The sequence below is a fragment of the Hypomesus nipponensis genome, chromosome 3 (genome assembly GCF_054491055.1).
Source record: "Hypomesus nipponensis isolate SF chromosome 3, ASM5449105v1, whole genome shotgun sequence".
NCBI classification, from domain to species: domain Eukaryota; kingdom Metazoa; phylum Chordata; class Actinopteri; order Osmeriformes; family Osmeridae; genus Hypomesus; species Hypomesus nipponensis.
The window spans coordinates 19,305,226-19,316,077 of record NC_140363.1 but is presented as its reverse complement, the minus strand read 5'-3'; the positions used below and the strand labels follow the sequence as shown (position 1 = coordinate 19,316,077).

The 10,852-nt window shown below is 47.8% G+C and overlaps 2 protein-coding genes across 2 annotated transcripts; both read left to right on the top strand.

Moving 5' to 3' along the window:
• The first annotated feature begins 78 nt into the window (after positions 1-78).
• adss1 (adenylosuccinate synthase 1) lies at positions 79-5,309 on the top strand. Its single transcript, XM_084681886.1, has 13 exons — positions 79-304; positions 1,764-1,866; positions 1,947-2,009; positions 2,096-2,146; positions 2,282-2,348; positions 2,426-2,533; positions 2,675-2,756; positions 2,851-2,977; positions 3,084-3,238; positions 4,090-4,214; positions 4,345-4,442; positions 4,574-4,723; positions 4,920-5,309. The coding sequence occupies exons 1-13, from the start codon at positions 116-118 to the stop codon at positions 4,970-4,972; spliced, it is 1,371 nt and encodes a 456-aa protein (XP_084538012.1). The 5' UTR covers positions 79-115; the 3' UTR covers positions 4,973-5,309.
• Positions 5,310-5,522: 213 nt separating this feature from the next.
• On the top strand, positions 5,523-8,177 carry siva1 (SIVA1, apoptosis-inducing factor). The gene is made up of 4 exons (XM_084681899.1): positions 5,523-5,738; positions 6,521-6,709; positions 7,080-7,233; positions 7,931-8,177. Exons 1-4 carry the CDS (start codon positions 5,621-5,623, stop codon positions 7,977-7,979), a joined length of 510 nt encoding a protein of 169 aa, XP_084538025.1. The 5' UTR covers positions 5,523-5,620; the 3' UTR covers positions 7,980-8,177.
• The last annotated feature ends 2,675 nt before the right edge of the window (positions 8,178-10,852 follow it).

The window sequence follows — 10,852 nt, the reverse complement described above, 5'->3', positions numbered from 1 at the left end:
GCGCCACGAGAGCCTGGCACATCGCGTGCGTCTTGGTGACATCACAGGGCAGTGAAGTTACTAATGCAGCAAAGCAGCGCTACATCACTTTCCAGTGAGACTGTCTGGAGCTATCATGTCGTTTAGCTGGTCGGCAAAAGATCACAAAAGCTACTCCAACCCGCCCTCGGCAGGGTTGAAGCGACCACGCAACGACACAGGGAACAAAGTGACAGTGGTGCTCGGCGCGCAGTGGGGAGATGAAGGAAAAGGAAAAGTTGTCGATTTGTTGGCGACTGAGTCTGACCTTGTTTGCAGATGTCAGGTAATATTAGACAAATGTTGAAATTACAGTCGTGTAACTTTTTTAAGTGTCAACAGTAGTGTTTATTTAAAAGTAGCTGAGGGTCTTCAGTTAAACCTGCCAAATGCAATCTGCCAGACTGCTGTTATACAGTGAGTATACATAATGAAACACACAGTGTAACAGGTGTGGACTAGGTCCTATTTTTTGCGCTGGAGGTTAAGGTTCCAACAGGAAATCACATTTTCATTATCAAGATGCAATGTTCAGTGCATGTCATGTATATAAAATCTACTCCAAGATACGATACGGTCGTTTGGTATATTTCAAAAGTTGACAGGTCATCTGTCCCTGTTTAGCAGTAGTAGCCAACGTGTAACATGATCGTGTCCAACTTGAACGCTCTCTCTCCCCGGGGCTCTTCTGGCTGCATTATCTGGCTGGAACAGAAATGTTCCCTCACTGACCTATTCAACAACCATCTCTGACTGATGAACCCAAACATAAGGCAAACAAGAAATACATCCGACACTAGTCTTCATACAAGGTTACAGAAAACACAGCAGAACAACAATTGACTGATACAACTGATAATATATTGATAAGATACCAAAGTACCGCAAATAGAAAAGCGATCAAATCTCTAAATTAGAATAGTGTCGTTATGTTACACAGACAGAAGTCTCTTTCTACGTTTACACTTTACAGAAACCTTTGCTGCTGTATGTGAATCTGTATGTTTACTTAGTATTAGGAAATGTCTTGTCTTATCTGTTGTGCTCGTGCACTTTTGCATGTTTCATCGTGGGAGAGTGGGAAACGTCCTATCGATTCCTTTGTATGTCTTGACATGTGAAGAAATTGACAATAAAGCTCCTACTACTACTAGCATCATCAGTATGTAATCAATCAACTTAAAAAAGAATTTCAGTGGACCCTTCTCTGGTCCTTGGGAGGAACTCTCCCCCCCCCCTCCCCTTCCCTCCCACCCTCAGGGCTGGTGTGGGTCACATTCCGAGGGTGGCTTGACATGTGAGAAGGCCAGGTCTTAGCCAGGGGCATGGAGCGGAGGGTCTCCCAGCCAAGTCTGTTAAAATAGTTAATCCAGTAGTTGGTAGATACGGCTGCGGCAGGGGGGCGGTGGGGGGTGGGGGGCTCAGTCTCCAGTAGTGGGTAGATACGGGTGCGGCAGGGGGGCGGTGGGGGGTGGGGGGCTCAGTCTCCAGTAGTGGGTAGATACGGGTGCGGCAGGGGGGCGGTGGGGGGTGGGGGGCTCAGTCGAACAGGGAGTGCAGGGCTAAGAACATATTTCCCAATGACTGAAATAAAATTATACTTTTGCCCTGGGTTGTCAAATGTGCCGCAATTGTTTGAATATGGCAAGATATTCCTTCTATGGATCAGTGTGTATTTGTTACTTGATGATGGTTACAGTTGTAGGGACACATCTCTTTAATGAGATCTTGCTGTGCGCCTCCAGGGAGGTAACAACGCAGGCCACACGGTTGTAGTGGACGGCAAAGAATATGACTTCCACCTTCTCCCCAGTGGGATCATCAACACCAAAAGCATTTCTCTCATCGGTGAGTGTTGTGCTTGTCCAATCTTGGTGCCATCTTGCTTCTGATATTCAAAAAGTGGTTTTGCGTTCTTGTTCTTGTAGGGAATGGAGTTGTCATTCATCTACCAGGCTTGTTCGAGGAGGGTGATAAGAACGACAAGAAAGGTATACAACGTTTGAAAACATTTCAGACTGTGTTGTCCAGATTCAATGGGACCAATGTGTGTTTGTGGTCTGTGTTCTTCTCCCAGGTCTCAAAGGCTGGGAGAAGAGGCTGATCGTCTCTGACAGAGCTCACCTTGGTGAGTACACATCTTTGTTATTTTGTAACGTAATCCAACTGAAGTGAGGCTGTTCACCATTTAATATACTCTATGTTTACCATTAATGATTAAATAAGTTCCAACTCATGTTGATTTTCTTTGGTCTCTCAACAGTTTTTGATTTCCACCAAGTGGTGGATGGAATCCAGGAGACACAGAGACAAGCACAGGAGGGAAAGAAGTGAGGAGGAGGGAATTAAGTCAATGTTACAGTCACATTAATGGAATTGTAATTATTTATTCTCCCCTTCATGGTAGTATTGGAACGACCAAGAAAGGCATTGGACCGACTTATTCCAGCAAAGCTTCCCGAACAGGTCTGCGTGTGTGCGACCTCCTGGGAGACTTTCAGGACTTCTCAGCCAGGTGGGGCACATGGCAGTCTGTAGACATTATGGAACCACAATATGTTCACCCCTGAACCCTCCCATATGAATGGGGTAAGGTTATTTTGAACTCAGTCCACAGTTAATATTTACACTGAGATGATTGCTGGCGCCCTTCCAGATTTAAGAACCTTGTCCAGCAGTACCAGTCCATGTACCCGTCTCTGACCGCAGATGTCGAGGCTCAGCTGAAAAAACTCAAGGTACAGGAGACACAAGCGGGGGCTAACTGCTGTCTGAAACATCTGCCGTTGTCTGAGTGATTTCTCTAGCTTGTGTCTGTCCTGGTTGTTGCAGGAGTACGGAGAGAGGTTGCGGCCGATGGTGAGAGATGGAGTCTACTACATGTATGAAGCTCTCCACGGTCCTCCCAAGAAGATCCTGGTGGAAGGGGCCAACGCTGCCCTGCTGGACATCGACTTTGGTAAACATGAACGCTGCAGAGTGAAGAGCCGGTACCGAACATGTACGGCCTGTAAACACGAACGCGTCAGAGGCCCCTTCAAACACTACCTTCTTTTTCCCTTCAGGCACATATCCCTTTGTGACCTCATCAAACTGCACCGTGGGAGGAGCCTGTACCGGCCTGGGCATCCCTCCCCTGAACATCGGCGACGTGTTTGGGGTGTCGAAAGCCTACACCACAAGAGTAGGCATCGGAGCCTTTCCTACAGAGCAGCTCAATGTAAGTGTAACAGGTGTAGCTGGTGTCACAGGTGTAGCTGGTGTCACAGGTGTAGCTGGTGTCACAGGTGTAGCTGGTGTAACAGGTGTAGCTGGTGTAGTCGCTCGTCAGTGTAGCTTCCTCCTGGGCTTTGAACTCGGGTTGTCTTACTTACAACGTGACTACCACCTTTATAAACATCGCTTTAACCAGCTACGCCACTGAAAAAGCTGGCCCTTCGATGGTGCGGGTGGCTGGTATTTACATTGAGGAGGGATTTGAACCAATTTGACTCGGTTACATAAAACTCCGTCTGAACACAAAATGCTCCAACACCACCAAGGTCTGACTCCCTGTCGGTCTCTGGTTCACAAACATGAACACGCATGTTTCAGACAGAGTTGGTTTGAATGTAGAGCTATGTGAAAAAGCTCTTACATGTGGTACAAAAGGAGTTTGATATGTTTGGTGACTGTTTTCATGGACATCATATGACTGTGACATGCAGCAGGGCTGGGCTACGAGGTGTTAGCCCGGCGGAACAGCTGTCATATTGTGTGAGACCAGTCCTGACTCTAGCGCTCTTATGTTGATCACATGTTCAGGAGATAAATTTAGGGCTAGTGTCCGGGTTCAAGATAGATTTACTGTCTGTTCTGGGGTTACATTACCTAACATGAGAACTGGCCATCGGGCTAGAGGTCAACATGTCGCAACTTGATCTCTCAGTCAGAACACATAGTGAAGACATAGTGTTTACAATGCTATGCAGACATTAGTTACTATATGAGTTAATTAGATAAGTATAGGTAGATGTATATGTGGGATGTTCCACACTGTCGTCTTGGTGATGAGTGAGTTGTGTTTTGCAGGCTGTGGGGGAACTTCTGCAGACCAGGGGTCACGAGGTGGGCGTGACCACGGGAAGGAAGCGCCGCTGCGGTTGGCTGGATCTGGTCATCCTGAGATACGCACACATGATCAATGGCTTTACCGCGTGAGGGCTCAGGAACACGACACTTTCACGCTTTCCTTCTTCCTCTAAGCTCAAAATAAGTTAAGTCTGTTATCACATATTTGCCTTTGAGCAAATGAGTACTTACTGTGGATGTGTTATTTGTCTACAGCATTGCTTTGACAAAACTTGACATCCTTGATGTGTTGGATGAAATCAAAGTAGGAGTGGCCTACAAGGTCAATGGAAAAAGAGTCCCTCATTTCCCAGGTATTATGTCGGCAGAAGCATACGTATTCTCTTCAGTACAGTGCTGTGCAAAGGTCTTAGGGGTGTCCCACTCATGTATAACAAAACATTCTGCCCTGGATTATATGAAAATGAATCGTAATTTATTCCAGCGAACATGGAAGTGTTGCACAAGGTAGAAGTGGAGTATGAAACGTTCCCAGGCTGGAAGGCCGACACATCTGCAGCCAGGAAGTGGAACGACCTTCCGGCCAAGGCCCAGAACTACATCCGCTTTGTGGAGAACCACATTGGAGTGCCCAGTAAGTAAAGAGAGGCAGGTTGTAGCATGCTCCTGGCTGTTCTGTAGTACAACCGGAGTAGAATCATACCTCACTCTAGGAACTGTAGATGGCGCCACTGGTCGGAGCCTACATGCCCAGTGCTGAATGGTTAATTCCAGTGAAAAAAAATCATATCGTTATTATTATTACAAATATCTCTTCTTTTTTTCTACAGTCAAGTGGGTTGGCGTTGGAAAGTCCAGAGAGTGCATGATCCAGATGTTTTAAAGTGGATATCTCTTCCTTTTTATCCCAACGTAAACTCGAAGATGTGGCGTGATGTGATGTTTAGGGTCCCAATTCTGTCAATCTCATTGGCACATTTATGGTAACAATTAGGAAAACAGTGCTGGACATCAAGAATTTTACAGACGTTGCCTGTGTTGTCGGAAAAATGTTATTCAGTTGATTGAAAAGTATATTTAATCGCAAAGCAGAGAAAAGGAAGTCCCACAAATACTTGCGTTACGACACCCTACTATGTGTATGGAGTTTACACTGTTAATACAGCAGATCATTCAAAAGGCAGTCTGTTTGCACAATAAACATGTGTTGAAGTAAAACAGTGTGCGGAATAGTTGTCAATAATTTCACATTAAACGTGTTGTCGATTCGTTTTGTGTGATGTTTGAAAAAAACATGTATTTTGAGTTTTTAAGAGAAGGAAGATGTATATATGTTTGTATTGTATATTATAGGCTATTCATTTACGCATGTTCCTCTGTATATAAATATTCATACATTTCGAACACGTGGTGTCAGTTCCAAGTGTCGTAAAAAGAGGTCATGATTGGTTTCGCGGGAAAGGGTTTTTCCCCGTTCTCGTCTGCGTAGGTTTGTTTTGTTGAATCCAGCAAGACAGAGCAAGCAGTGAAAATGCCTAAAAGATCCTACCCTTTTGACGAGTCCTTCTCGTCGCAGTATAAAATTCACATTGGACAGAGGGAATTGAACCATGGCGTATTTGGGTACAAATACAAACAAGAAATATTTGGTAAGTTACTAATACTAGCCTGCTTTTTATCTGGGTCAAGTTAAAGCATCAAACATACCAGTCTGTACACAACTAATGCTAGCTAGTTTGCAGTCAGGAGCTACCTAGGCTACCTAGGCTAGCTATTATTATCGTTTTGTTTCATGCGTGTCTACACCCGACAGTACTGGGAGGTTTTAATACAGGCCCATATAGTAACTCAAGTTTTTGTAAGCTAGTTAACAAGTCTGTATATTCTTTCAGCTTAAACCTACTTTGTTAACAATGACTGCTCAATCACGGAACGCTAGGTTATTTAAAGTTATCTCGATACGACGCTAGCTAATAAGCTTATTATATATATATATACATTATATCTGAAATGTATACGGATACGGAACAATCCCGTATCGTTACACTGACACCCTTTTCGAAATTCTTGGTCAAATCACCTACAGTACATAGAGAGCTTGGCTAGCTAGGCTAGGCTGTGTGTGATACCGTTGTTGTAGTCCAGGATAGTTGCTGTACTCGTTCCTACTGGACGTTTTGCTAACCAACCATCTTTACCGTGTTCATGGAAATGAGCTTCACGGCTATTTTGATGGTAGGGTGGACTGACAAAAAATGTAATCAGTTTGCTACGTTTCTTTTGAATGCGTATGTAACTCAAATTAATCCGGAGTCAGATTTGAGCTACCTCTACCCGTTTTCTGACAAAACCTTGAGCATGAGTTTAGGTCATTCTTTGAAACGTAGCTAGTAGGGAGCTGTCCTAAAGATGAACTTTGTCTTCCCCGCAGAAAAGACGAAGAACCTGCTGTTTAACGGGGCCAAGGCGGTCGTGGGTAACTTATGGAATGGCGCTGGAGGGCACACAAGCCCACCGTCAGCCGCACCGGCCGAGATGCCGGCAGCTGCCCCAGCGTTACTGAGGGGACAGACTACCATTGGATTCAACGGCAAACTGCAGAGAAACGCCCCTGTCCAAGGTAGCTAGCGATGGATGCTACCATGTGCTTCACATTACCATAAGTTTACTTGTATTCATTTATCAGACGCTTTTATCCAAAGCGACTTCCAAGACAGAGCTTTACTAAATGCATAGACCAAAACAATAAGCATACATTGTGAAAAGCATATAAGCACCAATAGGAAGAAACATAAGAGCATGTAGTTAAACACATTACATATTGAATAACATGAACCTCAAAAGTGCGAAAGTGTATCTGTAGGAAAGCAAGCAACAATAATATAATTCAACTTGAGAAAAGGTTTAAGACTCCTCTTTCCATTTATGTGTCACCTGTCAGGATAAATGAAGTCACTCTAATGAGCCCTGTCCTGTTGTGCTCTTCTCAGGTGCAGCTGCGGCAGTTTCTGGCTGCTGTGTGTGTCTGAAGGCCCAGGCCACCCTGAGGTCGTGCTCAGAGTGTGAGCGCCCCGCGTGCCCCTCCTGCACCCAGCTGTGCTCCTCCTGTGCCAGTCTGTGCTGCTCTGTCTGCACGGTCGTAGAGTAAGTAGAACACACTTATTGGTTCAACTCGCTACTCAGTGTAAATACCGTCCACCCATTGGTGTCACCGCAATGTAACTTTATCAGTAGAGAGAATACCCTACCCACAATAGAATTCCACTCCACGTTTTCTGCATCACCCACGCAGATTCAACTCCCATACTCTTTGATCGACGCGTTGCGCTTGCAGCTAGCACTGCAACCCCCAGACCCCCCGGCAAAATGTGTCCCCCCCACTCTCAAAATGCTGCTGACGCTCATGCATCCACCTGTACCACCCGGTCACAAGCTTTCAGTAGCGTAGCGGATTAGCGGTGTTTAAAAGGCGATGGTCGTGTTTGTAACTCGAGAGGACTCGAGTTCAAACCCCAGGAGGAAGCCACACTAACGAGCGATGCAGCTTTACCTGCTACAGGAGCATAGTTTGAGTTGATCAGGTCTTCACCTGGGGGAGGTCTTCACCTGGGGGAGGTCTTCACCTGGGGGAGGTCTTCACCTGGGGGAGGTCTTCACCTGGGGGAGGTCTTCACCTGGGGGAGGTCTTCACCTGGGCGTCTACCTTTTATGGAGGCTATTTGAAGCCCTCACTGCTCCTTAGAAAGTGAGCATTAGCTGAGGCGAGGCTGAAACCAAGTGTGGTCACAAGGAAGCTGTTACGGTGTCCATGTGGTGATCATCCTCATGTCTGTGTCCTCAGTTACAGCGGCAGGTATGACCAGGTGCTGTGCTGTGGCTGTTCGTCCTGAGGGAGGTCTTCACCTGGGGGAGGTCTTCACCTGGGGGAGGTCTTCACCTGGGTCAAAATGGAGGAATACTTGAATGTTTTTGTTTTCCCCGTTTTGCATGAATTATATCATATTTTATACATCCCTTTTTATGATGTTGCAAATGTTTATTTGTAAATATTTATCTTAACATTCCCAAATAAATGCTTCTTTAAAATCTTTCGCTTTTGTCTTGAGTAATTGAAGCGGACCATGGAGAACTGCGGTGTGATGCAGGACAAATAAATGGGACAAGCAATTAGCTGTTTACAGAACCGCACATCCTGGTTTCATGAGTCTCACCAGCAGATGGCAGCAGACAATATGTTCTGCCAGCAGACAGGCCTCCAGGCAGTGGTTCCCATCACTTGCTCCTGGGTCATGCGTTATGCTTTGTAATTGTTCCTTGTGGTGGAAGTCACCATTAGAGCCGGTGGTTCTGGTCATATCTCTTGGAAATACTTATTCGGTATAAGTTATTTCCCAGATTCAGTTGAAAGTCGGCTGGCTCGAGCTCTGTCTGCTCTGCAGGGACCTCTGCTGTTGGTGTCTGAGGGCAGAACAGGAGGCCTGGCTGAGGGCAGAACAGGAGGCCTGGCTGAGGGCTGGCTGAGGGCAGAACAGGAGGCCTGGCTGAGGGCTGGCTGAGGGCAACACAGGAGGCCTGGCTGAGGGCAGAACAGGAGGCCTGGCTGGGGGCTGGCTGAGGGCAGAACAGGAGGCCTGGCTGAGGGCAACACAGGAGGCCTGGCTGAGGGCAGAACAGGAGGCCTGGCTGAGGGCTGGCTGAGGGCAGAACAGGAGGCCTGGCTGAGGGCAACACAGGAGGCCTGGCTGAGGGCAGAACAGGAGGCCTGGCTGGGTACAGACAGCTGAGGGGCAGCAGGGCGTCTTGGAAGCTGAGTTCTCCGTAACTACATGTTACTGTAAACACTTGACGTTCTGTGCTGTTTGTAGGACCTCCGAGCACGCGGCTAGTTTAGACAGTTGTCATCTCCCTGCTATCTCTGTGGTACACATTAGTGTGGGTGTGAGGGACTGCATGCCTGTCTGTCAACTGAAACATTTACTCGAAATATTCATTGTTAACTTGTTAGAGGGGGGGTACCAAAGCACTAGGTCCTCCCTCCCAGCTGATGTGGGTTAAAATGGGAGCATGAGGCTGTCTGAGGCTCCAACACATCCCCCACCCCTGCTAGTGTTAGGAGAAAGGTCATGGTCTGCCTTCATGGGCTGGTCCTCCTCCTCGCCCCCTCCTCTCTCAGGACATGGATGAGTCCGTATGAGGAGTGGGGCCACAGGGCTGCCTCCAGACCAGACCAACGGTAGCAGGCGGGGGGCGGGGGTGTGTGGCTTTGTCTTCACCCATTCTTTTAGAGACCAGCTGTGGCCGGTGTGCGAGTGCTGAGCCCAGTGATGCCGCTGCTATAAATATGCGTCAACGAGTGTGAGTAAGTGACAGCTGTGCAGTGGACCAAGGACACGCAGACTCGGCCCCACTGTGACGGCTGACTCCATACATGGCTCCTCTAGCATGGACACACGTTGAGCGACATTCACACAGATTTGGTTCCTGGCCCTCACAAAGGGCATGACTGTTACACTCCACTGTCACATCGTACGGTGGAAAACAGCAGAATGCCATCTGGAAAAGTTCATTGATTTAACCAGTTCTATACACTGAGTGGTCAAATTGTTTATTTGTAAACAAATACAGCTGGTTAGTCACTGTTTCTCTAGGAAATATGACCTGGGAGTGAAAAGATGTCCGTCCTACAAGATCAGTAAGATCAGGCTTAATAAGAGACTGGTTGTTGTGCCAAACACTTAGTGTGTGTGAGAGAGACACAGAGAGAGAGAGGGAGACAGGGAGAGAGACACAGACAGAGAGAGGGAGACAGGGAGAGAGACACAGACAGAGAGAGGGAGACAGGGAGAGAGAGGGAGACAGGGAGAGAGACACAGACAGAGAGAGGGAGACAGGGAGAGAGAGGGAGACAGGGAGAGAGACAGACAGAGAGAGGGAGACAGAGAGAGACACAGACAGTGTAAATGTGTGCGTTTGTGTGCCCTTTTCAAGTGTGACCACCTGTCTTTTGTTGAAGAAAGAAATAAATAAACACAGGCCACACCAGCTGTCCCCGACAGGCTGTCCTCCCAGAGGTCAAGGTCTCCCACCGCTGGTCCTGAGCTGGACACAACTTCCCTCTCAACTTCCCCCAAGTCTGCAAACTGGGGGATGAATACATTCAGAAAAGGAGCACGAACGATCGAGGCTTAAGATCCTGGAAAGGAATGTGTTAGTTGCTCCATCCGTCCACCAGAGCCCACGTCCAGCCCCCCCCTCCCCTCTAAGCTCCGTCACATGGTCCCTGCAGAGCACCTGCAGGTTTCTGCTCATAATAAACCCACACATGATGATCCCAGCATGCAGATGTGACATGGAGCCGGCTGGGCTGGAGGAGAGAGGTTAGGGCCTGATGATGGGACCCCTATTTACAGGGAGCTGGTCAGGCTCGTCCAGCCTGTTTCTGAGGGATCTTGGAGGACATTGTTGTCTTTGTGCTGCGCCTGGATGCCCAGGGCCGCTGTGTCGTGTGTTTGTGCAGAAAGTAGATGCTGGGGAGTTGGGGTCAGACAATAGACCTGAGCTACTACCCAGACACACAATAGAGGGGCAGGGTGGGTGGGGGCTGGGTGGGTGGGGGCTGGGTGGATGCAGCAGGCCCAGTGTGTGTGGTTCCCAGAAGGCCGTGCTGTGAGAGGGGGAGGGTGGTGGGGACCCTCAGTGCGTCCCTGGTGGGACTGCGGAGCACGGCAGCTGGAGTTCCTTCCATGTGCTACAGGGGAACCTC

Coding starts and splice junctions, on each gene's coding strand:
- adss1 (XM_084681886.1), top strand. CDS start 116: ATGTCGTTTAGCTGGTCGGCAAAAGATCACAAAAGCTACTCCAACCCG. Junction 2,010..2,095: donor TGATAAGAACGACAAGAAAG/GTATACAACGTT, acceptor TTCTTCTCCCAG/GTCTCAAAGGCTGGGAGAAG. Junction 2,757..2,850: donor CTCAGCTGAAAAAACTCAAG/GTACAGGAGACA, acceptor TGGTTGTTGCAG/GAGTACGGAGAGAGGTTGCG.
- siva1 (XM_084681899.1), top strand. CDS start 5,621: ATGCCTAAAAGATCCTACCCTTTTGACGAGTCCTTCTCGTCGCAGTAT. Junction 5,739..6,520: donor ATACAAACAAGAAATATTTG/GTAAGTTACTAA, acceptor TCTTCCCCGCAG/AAAAGACGAAGAACCTGCTG. Junction 6,710..7,079: donor GAGAAACGCCCCTGTCCAAG/GTAGCTAGCGAT, acceptor TGCTCTTCTCAG/GTGCAGCTGCGGCAGTTTCT.